Here is a 20,394-nt window from a genome sequence, read left to right on the forward strand (position 1 = left end):
CGGAGGGCTGTATCTGTACCTGGCTCTGTTTGTTCTTGAGCACCCTAATGATGGATCTCTGGCAGAAATAGCAAAGGTTTTTCGTCACCATTATCCGATGTCAAATTGATTGGGACTGCCATTAGCTCCTCGTGAGCGCTGCTGAGCAGTCAAACTGCTGCCAGACCTTTGTGCTGGTGCCAGGGCATGACTTCATCTCTTTTTGGCGACTTTTCCTGCGATTGCGTTGCGCTCAGCGACTTTCTTTGGTCAGGTCTATCTCAGTTTCCACTGCGAGACATCTTGGTTTGGTTTGCTTTGCTTTTCGGGAAATCCCCAAATGTCTTTGAGGTAACTTGAGTGTTTTCATAAAAGGGTGGAATCCTTCATTAGTCTGTGTTTGAAATAGCATCGTTTTTCTCTGCAAAGCGTAAGGGAAGTAAAGCTGGCAGGTGAAGCTTGTCAGAATTGGGCCTTTTACAGAAGTCGGTTCTTACTTGAGAGTTTACTGCCAACAGCAGTATGTTTGCTCGGTAGGTAGCAGTGTGAATAAACTGCTCAGAATGGTTGTGATTCCTGTTCAGCTGGCCTTGAGAGGGAACCCTGGAGATGTAAAACCCCTACCAGCTGCGGGAAGCTCCATCTGCATGCAGTGCTTGTGATGTGTGGGTCGCGATGCTGGGCAGTTCTCTTTCTGCTTACTGCGCTTGCTTTGGTAACCTGGGTGCTGAAGTCAACGATGAGGGATGGCTTCATCAAGCTGATGTCATTGTGCCTGAACTGTGCCGTGTTTTTGGTGCATTCACTGACCCAAGTTCCCTGTCCATTGCTGCAGGCTGTGAAGATGCTCCGCTGGCAGAGTAGTGCGTGAAGCAGCGTGACCCATGCCCCAGGCAGCCTTGCAGAAGTAGTGCTCTCTCCTCCCGGAGAGGCCTAACATGCATGTTATGAATTGTCTCTCCCTGGCCAATGATAAGGAGAATGGGGCTCTCTCGGTGGTGGAAGGATTGATGAGTGAGGACCTGCCGGCCGCCTCCCCACCGCCCCCACCACCATGCCCCCTGGAAGGGGCACCCCCCGCTCCTCCACTGCCCCCACCGCCCCCACCACTGCCAGGGCCCAGCCTGCCGCTGCACCCACAGCTGACCAACGGGCACGACGGCCACAGCAGGAAGAAACGGATGCGGAGTTTCTTCTGGAAAACTATCCCAGAGGAACAGGTCCGCGGCAAAACCAATATCTGGACAATTGCTGCAAGGCCAAAGTACCAGATCGACACCAAGACGATCGAGGAGCTCTTTGGGCAGCAAGAGGAAGCCAAGCCACCAGACCCCAGGAGCCGGTTGTTAAAAGCTTCATTTAAGGAGACTAAAGAGGAGGTAAGAACCAAAGAGAAATCTCTTTTGCGCGGTAATGGGCGTAACACCATACCTGGTGTGAATTCTCGCTGGCCTTTCTCTGTCATAGTTTGTTCTTACTGAAAATGTTTTGTGGTTGGAAGGGAACGGGGGACAACAGGGAGGATCAACTCTGTTCTTGGTGGCACAGATCTGTTTTTCAGAGCGCTGTGTTTTATTATTGTAACTGGTTAAGTGCTGCTGTCTGGTCTCCCAATAACCTAAATGGAAGCAAAAGGAGCTGAAGGTGCTTGTATTTACTTTCATTGAGGAGCTGTTGAGCTTTTGTGTGATACGTGTTGCAGTCTTTCCCTTCAGCTCTTCATAGAATCATTAAGGCTGGAAAAGACGTCTAAGGTCATCTAGTCCAACCCTAAACCCATCATGATCACACACGCTAACCGTGTCCCTCAGTGCCACAGATGGCACTTCCACGATGGCTGTTGCACAGTCAAAAGCAAAGATAGGAGGCAGGAGGGAGGAGACTCCAATGGCAAGGGTTAATGTTATGTGTACTGTATATGTCAAGAGGGGAAGTACCAGAATGACAACGAGGAAATAAAACGTAATGCAGTGGTTAAGGGAATTTGCTGTCTAATTGGGATAATAGTAAAGTTTCTACTTTCATAAATGTAGCCTTCCTGCTAGTTAATGTCCTATTACATCTACTGTGCTTTTTTAAGACTCAGAAATAACCTTCTTGACTTTGCAGCGTTAACAGATGACTGTCAGTGCTTTCTGCTCTGGTAAGGAGGGCTATGTTTCCAGTGCTTGCTCAGCACTCCACAGTGTGTTGAGAAGTGACTTTTGTAGCTGCCAAATCCCATCTTGGGGACAGTCTCTTTGTGAAGGCTGAGCCGGATTGTCTCGAGTGATCTTTCTGTGAAGTAATTGAGGGATAGAAGTGTACATTTAATCACAGATGCGTGTCTCTATGCATGTTTGCTCATAAACAGAGGGCAGAAGGCACAGGGTTAAGAGGCTTGACTGTTGTTAGTGAAAAAATAGGGGCTGGAAGTGGATAGTATCCTGCAGAATTTGGAAGGTGGCAAAATAATCAATAAGGGCTAGGTGGGAGCCTGGTGTACTGATGGTATTCCTGTTGTACATGGATGATAATAGGAGATTTAAGCAGGCATGTGTACTGCAGCCTCCGCAACCCCGACATCAGGAAGAGGTAATTGCAGCCATCGCCAGAGGTAGTCATTAGCCCGCGTGCTGTGCTTGTGCTGTGTGCATCTTGGAGTCAGATTGCGGTGAGTGGACTTCCTGCACTGCGTGTGGATGTACATCCATCCTCGCATGCTTGCTCAGAAGCACCTGTCCCAGCCAGGCCTGATATGTGCTCAAGATCTATATTTAAAATGATGATAAGCTCCATTAACTGAACGTGGCCTCTAGCGTACAGTAGTTGGAGCTGAGAAAACCCCAGCATGCTTCAGAAATTGCATACAACTTGAAGCTAGGGTTCCTTGGGGAGAGTTTGAGCAAAAACTTACTCGTCTGTGAAACACATGCTTTCTGTGGATATGCTTTCCAAGGTATAGCCTCGTGAAGCCAGACCTCTGCCGTGTTACAAGTGAATGCTTTTCTGCACGCATCCAGAGCTGATGCAGTGGTCCCAGGCACGCGTGCAGCTTGATGCCTGCCCGGCCCGGCGTGGGGCTGCTGCTGGCAGATGGCAGGCGGTGAGGCAGCGGATTTGCCTCTCGGCGCTGATTGCGCTGCTGAAGTGACAAAGTGCTCGGCTCCCTTGTTGAGCGTGCCACAACGGTGTGTCTGACAGCGATGAGCAATGCCTCCAGTGCTAATGGGCTTTGCAGTGCTAGCAGCTTAGTAAGGAGGGAAGGAGATAATCCCGAAGAGCCATGTGTCACTGAGTGTGGAAGCACAGCTATGCAACAGCTTGCGTGCTTCATGTTACTGCGGCCATCATTCAGCACCATTATGGAGGTGGGAGCAGAGACACTGCTTGTAATTTTTGTAATTGGTGTTGGCAGTGCTACAGTGGTGACCCTGTGCTCGCTGGGGAGCTGGGAAGGAGCAGAGGTGCATGTGGCGTCCATGTGATCCTGTGGGCAGAGTATTAAAGTAGGAGGTAGTGGTTCTGGTTTGGGTCACGTCAGTGACCTGACAAGAGAAAGTGGGGAAGGTGTTTTGCATTTCAGCACCTCTCATCCTTCTGTATAAAACACACTTGATTTTAGAGAGCGCTTTATGGTCTAGCAACGAACAATGTTCTTCAGAGAACAAGAGGCGATGTCTTTAAACTAGAAGAGGGGAGGTTTTTAGTTTAAATGTTAGAAGAAAGTTCTTTCATCAGAGGACTGTGAGGCCCCCGGTACAGGCTGCCCAGAGAAGCGGTGGGTGCCCCATCCCTGGAGGTGCTCAGGGTCAGGCTGGATGGGGCCCTGAGCAGCCTGAGCTGGGGGGGGACAGCCCTGCCTGTGGCAGGGGCTGGCGCTGGGTGGGCTTTGAGGTCCCTTCCAACCCAAGCCATCCTGTGATTAGTATGTAAACAGCAAATTTTCGTATGCCTGAACTGAAGAATTACTTGGTTCCAAACCTGAAGAAAGCGGCATCAGTGCAGCAAAAGGCGCCTGTGCGTGGGCAGAGCCTTTGCTCCTTGCTCTCTGTACAGCAGTGTCCCTTCAGTGGGGGCAGTGAAGATGGACTCTACAGCCAGTGCTGAGGGTTCCCCTGGAGACAGAGGGGATCCGGTTTTCATGCCTCCTGCAGAGAACTACGCAACTGTGACCAGTTCTGGAAGAAGCCCTCTCTTGTAGGGCCTTTCAGAACTGCATGCTCTTTTAGTTTCTGTCTCCAGCACTTTACACAGGCTGATGAGCTACCTAGTTCAAGTTTTGGAATCCCAGTTCTGGAGGCTCAGTACTAAACATCATCATTATAACAGAAGCCTCTTTGTGATTTGAGACTAAGTCCTACAACACATGCTTTCCTTTCCATAAACAAGCCTTCCCCAAACCCTTAGGAGATTAATTAACATGTTTCCCTAACTAAGAGCTTAATTTTCCCCTATGGTTTCACGTAATTTGAGTCTGAAAAACAGGGGGTGTAGAATTAGCTTTACACTCCAACTGCAAATTACTTTCCCCATGGTTGGGAGCGGTGTGGCACGTGCTCTCCCAGGCTGCAGCCGGCCTGGCAGTGGGGGGCAGGAGGGCTGGTGGCCACCCGGCAAGCTGCCCTGCCTTGTGCCAGCTCTCAGCTCGTCTCTTCATCTGTGTGCTGCCTTTGGTGGTTGTCATGTGCTCTGTGATTAAAGTCTGTAACTTGGTACCATGCTGTTGGGGATTTCTGCTTTCTACTGGAGTGGTTTTCTGCTCTTTTAGTGTGTTTTGTTGGCTTGCAGAAGGGTCCCACCCAGCCTGGGTGCTGGCACCGGTACTAAAGGTGTGTATGAACAGGAGATAGGAGTAGGCTTTCTCAAAAGCTGAGGTCATGTTTAAAGGGTAAAAAGCACTTTGGAGGAAGTAATGTGGAGGCAGCTTTCTGCACGGACAAATTGGAGTGGAAGTTCAGTAGGGAAGCTTCTAAATCTGATAGGCAACGTGGTGCTACCGAACGTGAGGTGGAAAGTGCTGTGTTTTTGTGCACAGATTGGAGCATGTGTTTACGGTGTACCTGCAGAGCTCCCCCTCGCTTTGTCCTCACATTCCCATCTGGAAACTTCTTGCAGACAGTAAAGTAACATCAGTTTTTTCAAACACTTCTGATAATTTTAAAGGAAGAAATAGCCAAAAAGTGAGCTCTATGTTTATTGTTTGTGTGCTTGAACTAGGAAGTATGAAAAACTAGAGTACATACCCAGAGCGAAAAGGCTGAAAGGTCCTTGTGCTTACGGTAAAGACAGTTATGGCATGTTGTGCTGATAAGGCAAATACAGCTGTATATGTTATCATCTGTTCTTTATCTTCAAGGGAAGACATAAAAAAAATTTCTCCAGTTTCATTTGAGGCCGTCCCATACACCTGAGCAGTGCCACGGAAAACAGTTTTCCCAGGTAGTAGATAGTGCAGCGGTTAGTGACTGCAAGTATGTGCAGATTAATTCTGAATATGCTTAAAAAGCACAAACCGAGCCCAAAGCATAAATGACAGTGGCAGAACTTGCAGGCTTAAACTAGTACCATGAAATCAGAGCACTTGCAGCGAGCGGAGCAATTAGAGGCAGGGGCTGCAGAGGTCACTGAGAGGTCTCTGCATTTGAAAAAAAGATTAGACTACTGCAAGGGAAGAGATAGCTGAACCTTTGCTATGTAAGGGGCTTTCCTGAGTGATCTGGTGGGGCCTCTCGGCTCCCAAGATAAGAAGAGAGTAAACCACAATCTGTCCTCTTTATCTTTGCAAATGCTAAAATTGAAGGGTTTCAGGCTGGCAGTTAGCTAATTGAAACTGTTCTAGGAGAAATCATCTAATGATATACTCTCGCGTTTCCTGTGTTTTCCAGTCTTTACCAATTTCAAGAGAGAGGAAATTCCAGCATTTCGGAGAACTTTTGAATTTGGTTCACTTACTTTCAGCAGCTAAGGGAGGCTGTCTCCTAGATGTACCCTGTGATACACTGGGGCTAGCACATGAACCATACCTTCATTTTCACTGACGCTAGCTGACTCTGATGGTTCGGTTCCTTGACATTCCCAGCTTTTCATTTACACACGTATTTCTAATCCTTACCCTGTCACGGAGGTCAAAGTACCTTTCTACTTGTCAAAACCTCAAATATCACGTGAGCCCACCAGCAGTCTTGAACATCTTTGTGTACTGAGTTGATTTATTGTAGCAGTCGGGTGGCACTGTCAACATGAAACAATGCTCTTGTCCTCCCGAACCTCATGACTTTTGTAGCTGTTGCCACAAAATAGCTGTGACCGTGTTAACCTTAAAGACAAGATTCTTTGGAAGTGGCTTACATCTCAGTTTTTTAGATAAGAGTAAGAAAATCTTGTTTCGTCTGTTGAGTTTCCAGTATGGAGAGAGCCTATTATTTTATTATGGAATTCCGGTTTCATTTGGGATAAAGCAAGCAGATTTGAATGTCATCTGTCTCAGGTTTTGATTCAGAATTGAACGATTTATTTTTCCATTTACTCAGTGTGACCGTTCATGTGAGTGAAATCAGTGATGTGCGGAGAAAGTCAATCGTCATATTTGTTGTGTAATCTCTGAAATACCAGGATTTTGGAGTGTGATGCTAACTAACTGGGGGGCCTTCAAATTTAGTACATCGTATTACCTGATAAGCAACATTTTGCAGATTCAGAGATGAAGTAAGCAGGATTGCATTTTGCTTTGTAATGAAATAGGATTTGATTCCTTCCTTCCTTAAGTATTGCTGTGTTTTTACACTGCTTGAGAAAAGGTGGACAGTGTATTTCCCAGGTTAAAAAAAAAAAACAAAAAAAACTTTCTATAATACGTGGTCTGTGTTGCTTAGAAATCCCTCTGTAGTTGTTGTGCTTATGATTTGATAATGATGTGCAGTTACCTGTTGCATTTTAAGGAGTGACACCTACATCATATGCTCTTCTCTTAGATATCGGTCGGTTAATCACTTTTTCTCTCTCTCAGGTTTCCATTTTGGATGCAAAACGAAGTATGAACATTGGGATATTTCTCAAACAATTCAAAAAGTAAGTTTCTTTTATTTTTTCTGTGCTGCTAGTGCAAGCTACAGATGTGTGGAATTATCTGTAGTTGTCTTCAAATGTATAGTATGTTATGTTTTGTTCTTACAGAGTTAGCACTTCTTTAAGTTGTTGCAAGTAAATCCATCTTGTAATTTGTGTACTAATATGTTTAGCTTTTGAGTGTCGTTATGATTTAGCCCAGACGTTCAGATTTGGCTGTTGTTAATCGGTTGAAACAAGTTTTCAGGTGCAGTTGAATGAAACCCCTATGTATCTTATGTAATACTGCATGAAAGCTTCTTTTCATTGCCTTTATTTCATTATAAAGAGTTAATAGAAAGGGGTTTGTCCTGGTTTCAGCTGGGACAGAGTTAAAAGAGAGGTGAGAATTTTTTTTTTCTTTTTAAGAGTAAGCTGTTTCAATGCTATCTTTATTCACTGTTGTTACCTTTTAGTAAAGGTGTCGCTGAAAGCCGTGTTAGAATAATACTGCTGTGTACACCGTTACTGATAACCTCATTATAATCCCTTTGAGTAGCACAGGCATGGGTTGTTTTTGTGGGTTTTTTTTTCAATTTATGTAACTATTCACCCTACAAGTGTTAGAAATGTGAATGCTCGATTGTTTTTTCAAGGTCTGCTGAATCCATCATTGAAGATATTTATCATGGAAGAAGTGAGCCCTATGCTTCTGAATTGCTGAATGAATTCCTTAAATTATTACCAGAAGCAGAGGAGGTAAACGATAGTTTTACATGGAGCTTAATTTCTTTGCAGAGTTCTGTTGCCTGGCGTTTCAAAGTGAAGTTTTAAGGTAAAGCCATTTTGAGTTCAGGTGTAGGAAAACACCAAGTGCCAAGGTTTAATCTTCATTTCACACTTGATGTGGAAGTTGCAGCATAATTGTTCCCTTCTCGTCAAGTAAGTTCTCCTTCAGAGGTACTGCTTCAAGAAAGTACTGCTAAGGTGTTTTTGTTTCTCTGATATCCCTTGTGAGCTTGTGTCCCTTAATTATTTTACTAAGAATTGGGACCCTCGTGGGTGCAGAGTAGAAAACTCGGAATCCAAGTATATCCTAATGCAGACAAATCAAGCTTCACTTCTTTGGCATCTGCCTTCTGCTTCAGTTGTTGCAGTGTCTGTGAGCTGAGTACTGGCAGCCCTCTGCTCTTCTCCCTTCTGGTTCGCTGCTTTTTTGGTACATCTGGGCTCTCTCGGCTCCTTGGCCTGGTTCATTGGGTTCCAGCAAGAGCAGAAAGGCTTCTCCCCAGTGCAGCACTAGTAGAGCTCGCTAACGTTTCTTAGTGCTCCAAAGCAGACCTGGTGAAGACACGTAATCACAAGCAGCATCTTCTGCTCTGTCTCTAGGCCATGATACCGCGCAGATACAAGTGCTGCTTTCTCCCCTCCCTGTCCCACCCTTAAAGCCCATTCAGACGATTAAGGAGGTGAAGCCCTGCTTAATGATGCACGGTTCCTTGTCTGCGCACGTATTTACGCTGACCCATTAGTACATACTCGAGGGAAATGTATACCACAGATTTGAGAAAATTAACATTAGAATTGCTTGAATGCTTCACATCAAAGCATTGACTGAAACCCGGGAAATTGCTAGTTAACATCCACGCATAGGTCAGCCTCAGTGTACACACACTTTACCACTTCAAGGTCGTACAGTCCAAGCAGTGTTTCCTCTGTGCAGGAGCAAATCTCAGATCCAGTCTGACACGTAAACTGTCGAGCATGTCACCCTAAATTGAGCTGTTATTGCAAGGAATCTCCTAAGAAAGAAAAAAAAACAGTGTTACATTGTTCTGATAGTGTTTCATTGCTGTTGTTGTTGTCTGTTTTATTGGAGATGGAGGGTATTAACAATCTTAATCTGAAAAAGAGAGTGAAAGTTTCTGGGAGCTGTTCTCCCTTTCCCCTTTGTTTGAATTTCAGTACATATTCCTATATTTAAGCAGTTTATCTGCTTCCTCTTAAAGAGGCAGGCAGAGGAAAACAGGGGAGCTTAGGAGAAAATGATTCCTAGTTAACTGCGTGTTGAGCAAAATAGACTGAAAGAAAGGTATATTTTATCCTTCTTTTCCTCTTTCAGGTTTAGAGTTGGTTATTGTTTTAACTCAAGTAGAAAATGCTTTGAAGAGTGTTATCCTATGTGATTTGTACTTCCTACCAAGTGATTTGACAACAAACCTACCATCAAGATAGTGGGAGCAGACCATTTAAGAAGTGCTTTTCCAGAGACACTTGATAAACTAATAGAAGAGATCTTGTGGAGTGGGGGAGTATTAGAAGTCACGGGGTACTAAGTGTTAGAGATTCTCAAGGGAAGGTTGAGAAGTTTGTCCTCTCTGTGCAAATATTTGTATTTTATTTAATTACTTCCATTCTTCCGAGATCTCTTTGCTCACTGTCAGGAAAAGGGAAAGAAGTACCCGTTCCCCATTGTTACTCTCCCTATAATTGTTTTGCTGGAAGCTTTCAGTGCTTTGTGGAAAGCTCTGTGAAGCACCTCAGATAGAGCTGAGGCAAGGCAGGGAGATGTCCTGTGACACACTGTTGCTGCTGCTGGAATGGAAAGATGTTTCAGTGCCTTCGTGTCCTCATACTGCAGTTGCTTGAGGAGTAAGTGGGCCCAAAAACTCCTTTTCTACTTGTGGCTCCTAGAATTTTAGCATAGTCAGTTAAAAAAATCTTTCTCTTTAGGAGCCTTAGAGCTTTTGTTGTTTTTCTTTCTTGGTGGTTTTTTTTTTTCTCCTAAGTTTATTTTCATTCTTCTTGCGTGCCTCTTTCTTTGTTATTAGTTTATTATCTGCTTCCTAACCTGAATCCTGAAATACCGTTTCATGGTCTATTAAGGGGAAGGCATCAGAACGATACATGGAAAGAAATAATCCCCAATCACTCGAGATAGTACATGAAGGGATGCTGTTTGTTCTGGTGTTCCCTATTTGGTTTAAAAGTTCCCCAATTCTTCTTAGCCTTGCAGTCGTACCACATAATGTAGCTTTGGCATGGTGCTGTCACTGTTGTTCTGCTGGTGGCGTGTCGTGTAGAGCATTGCACCTGTTCTCAGCAAGGTGTCTCTGGGATTACCCGTGGATACTTCCCATTCTTTTAAAGAACTACTCTATTGTTGTAGGAGTTGAGAATTACTATGAGCAGACTCTAGGTAGACAGATAGCTTCCATTCATTTACCAGTTCTAAAACTGTCTTGGTGTAACCATGGGTGTCCTTCTGCAGTTCCCTTTTGCATACTCTTCGTTTCAGCAGCTTAGCTATTTACAGTCTCATTTCCCAGCAGCGCGGTTGTCTTGCAGGTTGGAATGAGGTCCAAGTACCCTCTGCCAGGTATGTGATCCACCCTGATAGCTGTGTGTTTGGAGCTGTCTTCTTTTTATATATATTACCATAAACCTTTGGTCTGACAAAGTGAAAGCAGGGAGGGAGGAGCACCGTTCCTGATCATAGCTGTGGAGGCAGGGCAACTCTAGATGTCTCATTCCTTCATTTTGACCAACAGTCTTTATAGTTTATCTAGTGTGGATAAACACAGCTTTATACTCTAATCTAATCTTATCTGGAAGTGTTATGCTATAAAGTCACATTACCTCAATGTTATCCCCGTCACTGGTTTGACATATGCGACCCATTTGACACCATTTCAGTCCACATTATCTCACCTGAGACAGACATTCCAGCGTCTTTGAGATGGAACAGCCTTTTGGAAATGGGAGCTAAGTGCTTAGGCAAACAAATAGCCTTACCATTTGCTGTCTTCAAGATGATTCTTTTTGTAGTATTTTACTATGGCAACTCTTTACTAGGAATTTTCTGTTCTTAGCTATGAGAACTGTTGGGATCGCTGTGTGTAAGTGGCAAATAGAGGCTCTTTGCTGGATGTCTTTCTGTTGTTAAAATATTGGCGGTGCTGTGAAGCCCTTCTGTCACACTTCAAATGCTGAGGTATTTTCACAAGTTTAATTTGGAAAACTTGCCAAGTTTTTGAAGCTGCTAAGGCCGGAGGTTGCTGCAGGGTTCCATTCCACATTCCGTTCCATCCCATGTCCACGGGCTGAGCGGCACCAGAGCTGCCATAGTCGAGAGATTAAAAAAAGAAGAGACCAGGGAATGGCCTAAACATTTCTTGGTACGCTCGCTATTATTGTGTAAACCTTGTTAGAAATCCTGCTGTTTGTGCCTTAGCGTGATTACCAGTTTTTTAAGAGGAGGAAATGCTTATTTGGAATCTCCTCTGCTTAATCCCTTTTGCAGCTCCTACTGTTTTCCAAGGAGTCTATGTCATGGCTGAAGCAACAGCCTTCTCTAATTCTTCTGTTACTTCTGCCTGGATTCCTAGATATGTCTCTTAATTGTCTCCTGTTACAACAGCTGGCAGGTGTCACTTAGCGGCATCCCTTCCAAAGCAGAGAAGCTTTTAGCTGTTTTTATATGCACATCATCACACTGTTCAGCAGGCCCAGACCAGGGAAAGTTGAGGGAGTCTGGTGTTTAATAAGCTAGAAAACTCAGAATGTGTATTTTAAACGTCCAGTGTGTTATACTACTGATCAGCTCACCCGCAATGCGTGCCCAGCTTATCAACGCAGTGTCTTACTTCCTTCACAGTGTTTCAAGCCTGTCCTTTGCTCCTATATTCCGTTTCTGTCACCTGCTCTACTGCACTGGTTTCTGTTTGTCAGCTCTACCCTTTTCGTGCCGTGTTTGTATAATATCTGTCTCCTCCTCCTTTCTTCAGCCAGCGCTGCATATGGCTGGCCATCCTTCAGAGCTTTCATTCCTGCTTCCTTTTTTCACCCCTTGTGTTAGCTATGGGTTTTTCTACTTTCGTGTTTACCATTAGCTGATAGAGGTTCGTCACGAACTGTGCCTTGTGGTATTTCACTACCTAATACATGAGCTGTTTTCCCATGTACCCTTTTGTTTTAATTTCTCTGTGATTCATTATAAGTTTTGTTGTTTCTCACTTGTATTTTTCTCTAGTGCCCTGGGTGTTTGCAATCATATGGAAGTAATAATAAATAAATAAATAGACCACCACACATAAAAACAACAGAGAACACGTTTACTCCTTGGGACCGTTGCACTTGCCTTTATTTATTTATTTTTAATATGGGGAATCATTATCTTATTTGATTGACATGTGGGGAGGTACGAAGTTACAGGCAGATATGAGGATGAATGTTGTAGTAGTTTATACTCTTCTTCAGAGATACTGGGTCTCTAGTTAGGAGTGGAACATAGCTGCTTTGTGGTGTTAAGTTAAATCCTGATGCTTGTAAATGAGTACATCTGGGAGCTCAAAAATGTCTGATAACTTGAGAGGCAGGAGTGCAGTAGCTTTCTGATCCGTGAGGAATGGCAAGACATTTGCGATGGACTTATAAACTCCAATTACAAATCAATTAAAAGGTCAGGCTTTCAGTGTTTCGTAACTGTTTTTAGAATGAGGCAAATTACCTACGTGAGAACCTCCTGTATCTAAAATCTGACTTAATGTGTGTGGGCATGCATGGACAGTGCAAATGCTTATTCCATATACAAATATGAATAATGAAAAAAATAAATTAGTAGCTCTGTGCCAAATTTGAGTAATACAGAGCTGAGCATACAATATAATTAGGCTGTCCTGAATGTATGTATTATGCTTCTGTATCATGTTATGCAGTTGCTACTGTTGTGGAAAAGATTTTGTTATGCTTGCTGAGAGGAGGTCAAGGCTAGAAATGTATGAGTTATTCATTGTAATTTAAAAATAGATTTTTTTAAGCTCTTTTGTGTTCTCAGACTTATTATAAACCTGTTTTATCTTCTGACATGATTAATGACAACATTATTGTCGATACCCATAGTTCCTTAGCACTTCTTAGTTGTGGTTGGTATTCCACTCGTAGGAGCCATTGTAGAATGTTGGTTCTCTTTAGGAAGACTTAGACAGTGTGTCTGCAGAGAGACGATGCAGGTCCCATTGGCTTTTGTGCAGCCTCCCTTGGAAGATGAAGGGCAGCTATCCAAAATGCGTTTGACTTTGGGGTTCAGAAGCTCTTTAATTTTCTAGGTAGTGTCAGTTAAGTCAAATAACTTTATTTTCTGCTTCCTGATGGAAGAGATGGAAGAACTGATCTTTTTTTAATTGTGATATGTATAGTAGGGAGGAAATACATGCTGATGGTAGGATGAAAAGAAATGGCCTCAAGTTGCACCCTGGGAGGTTCAAGTTGGAGGTTAGAAAACATTTATTCTCGGAAGGAGCAGTGAGACACAGGCACTGGCTGCGTGGGCAGCTGGGGGACTCAGCATCCCCAGAGGTGTTCACGAACCGTGTGGATGTGACACTGAGGGGTGTGGTTAGTGGGCATGGTGGGGATGGGTTGATGGCTGGACTAGGTGATCTCAGTGGTCTTTTTCAACCTTAATGAATTCTGAATAAGTTCACCTACCTGACCTTAGCCATTCCCCTGAGTATTTACAGTTTTAAGATGGAGATAACGTAGGATTCAGTCTCACATCTGTTCAATTTAAACACAAAAAAAACCCAACATATAAATCACCTAACTCATCTGCCTTTTTTATTATTACTATTCCAGATCAGAAGGCAGCTGGGTTAATGTCGTTTGTTTTGCTTGTATCAGAAAATTCCTCTGGGTGGATTCCAGGGATCAGATTCCTTAATATTTCCCAGGCATTTTTCCTACTATAGGTTGGTAGAAAGTGAGTTTCCTCCAGTGTCCGTAAAACACTTCAATGTTCAAATCCCAGGAAACAAAGTTAACATTGCACCATTAACATTCCACATACATAACGTTGGTAGCTACTTACTGTCAAAAGTAAGTACTGTCAAAATGTAAATGTATTACAGGCAGCATGAGTAAGTTAATATTCGTGTGAATAGCTCAGGACTTTTGTTTTTACTTCTTGTGCATTTAAATCTTAAAATTATATCTTTCTATAAATGACTGTAGTTATCTGATGTTGATCTTGGTGATTTGCAGGTGGTGGTGTGCTGCTTTTCACTTTTCCCCTTAAAATCTAAATGGATGCATCATTTTAAGGCAAACTTTCGTATTTGTAGTGTGCTGTGTAGAAATAAGATAATTTGCAGGCTTTGTTGCTTAGAAGGGAGACTGCTATTTTTAGGGAAGGTTAAAGAACCACCTGCAAAACTCGAGATATGTAGTATTCCCCCTCTCCCCCCCCCCCAACTTCGTAATGGAGGGAAAAGTGTTGGTCTTGTTTCTTGCTTCTTTTAACACCTTAGAAATATCAGGGATGTCAGGTCTGGTCTTTCCTGTTTTTTGTTGGCAGGCTTCTTGACTGTTAATTAGAACTTTTCTCAGGCCTCAAATAGATGGCATGCAGTTTATCTTTAGAAGAAGCTTTTGTCTGAGTGTCTTGAGTTAAATGGCAGGTTAGGAAATCAAGTTAGATAGCCTGAATAAAAATTGCTCTTTTGTGACAAAAAAAGAGAATTCTAATCGAATGGGTTTTTTCTTAATTTGTTTCATAGTGTGAAAAGGAAGCTTTATTATTCCAGATCCAACTTCCAATTTTTGTTTTCTTTTTACTAATATGCTCTCAAAATTTCTATTATTTTTATGGTATGGAAAAAAGAATGTGAGTAAAGCGGAACGATGTGATTTAAAAGTCCTTTTATTCTGCTATTCCAGAACTCATCTTAAATTTCTCATTCAGTGTGGCACATAACATCTTCCATTATAAATCAGTATTATTTTTTTTTTTAACACTGTGAAAACAGAAAAATAAGTGATGAATTTGGAACCTGATGTTTAAAAAAAAAAAACTTACGGGAATCTTGCTAAGTTGGAGCATCTTGAAAACTGTTGATGTCCTGATAGTGTTCTCTGTACATGATATCTGAATATGTTTCCTAAAACTCAAGCCCATATAGGTGGGCCTTAAGTGTAACACTGTTAAGGGGGGAGGGATGATGAGCTAGTGTGTAGATCGGTGGAAACGTGCAACTGATACTGGATGTGAAGTTAGTTAGATGAAGAAATAGCATAACTGTGAGTGAGTTCTGCTCTTGGACGTGATTGCTGTGTTGGGAAATGTGGAAGAAATCCCAGTTATACTTAAATATATGTACATACATTTTCCATTTCTTCTGTATAAACAAATACTGAGTACGTGGGCAGATCAGTGGCTTTGCAGATCATGCAAATATATGGATATTGGCGGGGCTGGGAGGGAAGATTGACAGAATGAATGCACTGATATTTCCTTAACGTGTAGATGTTGTTCTCAAAGCACTGACCACAAAGAACTTGAAAATGCAGCCTTGCATTTGTTGTTAAAATATTTCATGGGAATGAAAAACAAAAATGCAACCCAAAAAAGCAGCATGAAATTTTACCCTTCAAGAGAGTTTTAGAGAGGTTCAATCAAGTATTGTGGGGGGAGAAACCAGCATTGTGCCTAAGAGACATAGACTATCCTTTGCTGAAAATGCTGAACACGCCCAATACACCCAATACTTTAGGTTATGCTCAAGTGTATATCATAGTTGTTGAAGAGTTGAGAATCATTTTTCATCACTAAAGCAGCTGTTTTCTGGCAGAACAAAAATTCAGCTAGAGAACAGCAAACGGGCCAGTGAGAAGGAGCCAGCACTCCTGGGGACACTGGCAAACAGCAGTGTCCTAAACATAGTGATGAGGCCAGTCATTCTTTTTGACTCTGAGTAAACGTGAGCGTGAGGGAATAGCTGGGGGTGTGGATGAGGTACAGAGTGATGGCACCATGTCGATTCCATTGGACTGTGTGGCTAGGTTTTTAGGAGGAGAGTGATATTACTGGTTTAATTTTAATTTTTTTTTCTGATTGCAATGCGTGCAAATTACAGGACTTGTGTCCAGTGAAGTCATTGAACACACTCTTTTAACTCTCGCTATATTTACTGTTTTTCTGGATGTTTCCTTCCAGAAGCAAGTTAATGTCAATCTCTCATAAGACATTTTGCTAGTGTTTTTTTCTCTTTTCTAGGTAAAGAAATTAAAAGCCTTTGATGGAGATGTATCAAAACTGTCTCAAGCTGATTCCTTCATGTATTTACTAATCCAGGTGCCAAAGTAAGGAGATAGTAGGCTTATTGTGTTCTTGAAGTATTATTTTCTTTTGGCTATCAGTTCTGAACCTGTTTGTTTGTGTGTTCCAGCTATGCTCTTAGGATTGAAGCCATGGTGTTAGAGAGGGAGTTCTCACCCTCCTGTGCTTCTCTACAGGATGACATGAAAATTATAAGACAGGCAACAAAAGGTAATTAAGCATGTTGGGACACGTATAATACTCCTGTTTTTGTTAGCATGTTAATTAGTCTGCATTATGGAGACAAGAGCTTGAATTTCAGGTACCTTGGCTATTAAAAAGAAGCTAACTCCCCTCTGACAAATGCCATCAGGGTGTGCCTGGTGAATCTTTACTTCCAAAATAAAAAATCTGGAGACCTTGGTCACACCAGTTCATGACCAAAGACTATTAACAGTGTATTCTGTACCAGCAGAATCCAAGGTGTCCATGGCTAAAGTAGGACAAGCCGTTGTTGTTTGACTGCAGTTCACACATTTGTGCATCACCGACACTGAGGTTGACTTCAGTCATAGCACTTCTTTGCTCACGTTTAGAGATCTATAGAGAAAATCACTATATACTTTTGAAATTTCTCTGTATGCCTTTGCCTTTTGATATTGCGGTATGATGGGCTAAAATCTTTATTGCAGAGACTTAATTCTATTGCTCTCCCCTTGATTTCTGTTTTTGTTGAATTCGTGTTCTCTGTATTTCTCAAGCTTTGAAATGCCCAATTGGTTATTCCTGAGGTAATTTGGTGTCTTCTGCTCTGCGTGAAAATTACTCATTTCCTAGTTTAATACGAATGCTGACCTTTTCAGACACCTTGAGTTACCTATTTGTCCTTTTCCTCAGTGTGACAGTCTTGCTTCGTGCTGGCAAATTTACTGATGTTATCTAAACTACTTCTAGCGGGGCAGAAGGGCACAGTAGTAAAAATATTCAACTGTGAACACTAGAGCTTAGGGTAGTGGTTTCTAGTGATGAAAAATGGGAAAAAACATGTGCTCTTCCCAACAGTGAGGGTGGTCCTTCCTGTCTCAGGAAAATGTCCCTTACCTTAAGCTGAGGTTTGAGTTTAGCCTTTTATTGGGAGCTCATTGAAATTATTGCACATTGTTTTGAGCAACAGACGTATGTGACAGAATATGTTATATATCAAAGCAGCCGCACCCTGTTGTCCTTGGTGTCCTTCACTCAGGACATTTGGGAACTGATGAATTCATTCCCTCCAGACGAGACACTTTGGTCTCCAACTCCTTCATCAGGCCAGTCATGCAAATCAGACTGAGCTTCCCTGTTGTGAGTCCAGTGGAACTCATGTGCGCTTCTCCATTTGGTCTTTGCACTTTAGGGTTTGTTGATAGCCCGAAGTTGTTTAGGAATTCTGTCTGCTTTTCTATTCCAATCTACCAGGTTTCTTTCCTTGTAATTAAGCTGAGAGAACATTTACTTAAATTCTAAGGCTGATAATCACTAAGCATGAGAATGGTCTGAATAACTTGGTGGATTCTCATCTAGCCTGCAAATGGATGCATCCCATAATGACACTGAGCAGGCTCTCACTATGCAGAGTCTTCAGATATTGCTTTCTCTTATTTGCCTTATGAAATTTGGTGTTCCCTTTTGTTTTCTTTCCTCTTTCTTCTTGTTCTCTCACCTATATGTTGTTAGATCAAAGACTGTGCAATTAGTTACATGTTTTTAGCCAGTTTATACTGAAATCCAAAGATACAAGGGCTGTCTGCCTCCACAATGACAGATGAGTGTACTATGTTAAGCAGTTAAATGTGGGGTAAAGGAGTTGTAGAATGTGAACGTCGAGGTAATCCACTTTTTTTAAATGTTTAAACTGCAATCGAGAGGATTCTATGTTCTGTTACGTTAATTGGCGTAAAATGCAGTACCTTTCATTAAAAACAGCTTCAAGTTGTTTTTCTTGCCACGTAGTGACTTAAAAATTTGCAGGTTCTTGGTTTACTGTGCCATCTGTGTGATGCCCATTTATTAACTCTGAACAGTTTTGCACTCAGCAAGTGCGTTGTTTTCTGTTCCTAAGTGAAGGAAATGAAAAGGTGTACGAATTCAGGTAGAGCACTACTATGCATTTTGCAAAAAAGGCACGTGTGCAAAGCAGGCTTTTGTTGGAGAAGCTTTAAGTGCCAGCTGTATTCCATTTGACTCTGCTTCACACTGTACAAAACTTTGTGCCAAATCATCTTTGCCGTCACTGATGTGAAATAAATGTCACTCCCAAGTTGGTGGTCATATAGTTTGGCGTGTATTCCTAAACAAACAATTGTTAGAGAGCAGTTTTCTGTTCTTACAGAGTTAATGACCTGTGAGGAGCTGCATTCCATATTGCACTTGGTCCTTCAGGCTGGGAATATTATGAATGCGGTAAGTGACATCCAGAGTGGAGTCGGCTGATTGACCAGACTTCCTTGTTAGTGTTGCAGTCCATTTATTTCACACACCACAACTGTTTGCTCATTTCTTTTTAGGGAGGTTATGCTGGCAATGCTGTTGGATTTAAGCTGTCATCGCTGCTCAAGCTGGCAGATACAAAAGCCAACAAACCTGGGATGAGTCTGCTGCATTTTGTTGCACTGGTATGTAAAAACCTATTTTCTTGGTGTAAGTACCCAGTACAAATCTAGAGCCATAGATAATCAAGAACAGAAGGAGCCACGTGTCTCTGTAAAATAGCTTAATTGTTTGATTCTAATCTTCACTTCTTAACTCATGCCACAACATTCACTCTTTTTCCTACGTCTGGCCATGCTATCCATGGGAAATCCATGTCAAGCCTGATTTGTTAATCTCCTGTAGAATCTTACCTTAGTTTAACTTCCTCGCTGTAGTTTTTCTCTTACTGTCCTGAATTTTTAGATTGTAGAAGTTGCTTCTTTTGATCAATGCTCTTTTGTTTTTCTTGCTGAATCATTTCAGCAGCAGGTTTCAAAGCTGCTATGGCCTCTTTTTTTTTTTTAGCTATTTTTTTTTCTTTTCAAACTTCTTGATTTTAGAATTTAAATAGTTCAAAATGTGACTTTGGTTCACTGTCTACAAACTGACTTAAAGATTACTAGTCAGTTAGCAATGGAGAATTAACTGATGTTCGTGAAGGAGACCTTGTATCTGCCCAAACAATGGGCATCATCTCTTTCTCTCGCATGCTCTGTGTGTCTTTTGTGTTCACTGGCAGAAGCAGCTACTGCTGTGCACTGCAAAATGGAACTCTTGTTTGTTTCTAGTTCTCATCCCTTCCTTTACAGAAGTATTTTCTGCTCAATTGTGTTAGGATTGAACTGGAAGTAGGAGAATGGGGGAGAAGCCTTGAAGTGCACTCCCAGAGGCTTTAGAACCCTGGACTTTTAGGTGTTCCATCTTGGCAATGGAATGTTAATAGTCTGTGTGTGTTTTGGCTTTGTTCTGTTTGTTTCAGGAAGCCCAGAAGAAAGATGCTGCTCTTCTCAACTTTTCAGAGAAAATTAGGGATGTTCACGAGGCCGCCAGGTAAGCCAAAGGAACCTGAAAACTGACAGTTTAACTGTGACTTGGAACTCTGATTTGTGAAGCAATGAGGCTTATTCAGAAAAGTCTAGGCACAAAACCTGAGTTCTTTACAAATGTTTACTGTGGCTTTGAGGGCTTCATTTCCATTTGCTAGCAGAAGTATGCCTGCAATGTGCCTTCAGGTATAAGGTTTTTTTCTAACATGATCTCCGTAGGTGTTTTGTAGTTTTGTCTCTGTCAAATCATGTGTGTATGTATGCTACTTTTAAGAGATCGGGACGATACTTTTTTTCTTAAACCAAATTTCGTCCGTCTTCTGAGCAGACTACAGTGTTCTTGCAAGCCTGGGTCCTGGTACAGCTGCTGGCCTTGGCTTCTTTTAGATGTTTTATATTTGGTTTGCTTCTCCATTTTGGTCTCGAGTGGAAAATTTGAAGGGTTTGAGGCTCTGTGTTTTCATGTCATTGTCTCTAACTGCATCATGTTAAACTGAATCTAATTCATACCCAGATAACTAACTGTACTTGCTTTTTGTGAGATGTTGTGATTTAAAGCACAAAACTGGAAGCTCGTGATCCTGGAGGTCTATTCCCAGTTCACTGCTTCCTTACTCCTTGACCTTTGGGCAATCTATTTACATAGTTGCCCCAGCTTTAAAATTGCTCCTATCTCTCTTACATCTGATGCCGAATTAAATCACGTCTGCAAAGAGCTCTGAAATCTTCTGAGGAAAG

At 42.4% G+C, this 20,394-nt stretch overlaps 1 protein-coding gene across 2 annotated transcripts in view; it reads left to right on the forward strand.

The window, feature by feature from the left end:
* The window catches only part of FHDC1 (FH2 domain containing 1), a 32,161-nt gene that overhangs the window by 1,790 nt on the left and 9,977 nt on the right, over positions 1-20,394 (forward strand). For both annotated transcript variants that reach the window (XM_065736420.1, XM_065736421.1), the window contains exons 2-9: positions 815-1,358; positions 6,968-7,029; positions 7,662-7,764; positions 16,058-16,143; positions 16,230-16,330; positions 18,471-18,541; positions 18,646-18,753; positions 19,590-19,660. In XM_065736420.1, coding sequence (XP_065592492.1) covers positions 918-1,358; positions 6,968-7,029; positions 7,662-7,764; positions 16,058-16,143; positions 16,230-16,330; positions 18,471-18,541; positions 18,646-18,753; positions 19,590-19,660 — 1,043 coding nt within the window. In that variant the 5' untranslated portion in view covers positions 815-917. The remainder of the gene's footprint in view (positions 1-814; positions 1,359-6,967; positions 7,030-7,661; positions 7,765-16,057; positions 16,144-16,229; positions 16,331-18,470; positions 18,542-18,645; positions 18,754-19,589; positions 19,661-20,394) is intronic.

Source organism: Cyrtonyx montezumae, unplaced genomic scaffold (genome assembly GCF_038088225.1).
Source record: "Cyrtonyx montezumae isolate F1298 unplaced genomic scaffold, pur_monq_1.0 scaffold_2, whole genome shotgun sequence".
NCBI lineage: Eukaryota > Metazoa > Chordata > Aves > Galliformes > Odontophoridae > Cyrtonyx > Cyrtonyx montezumae.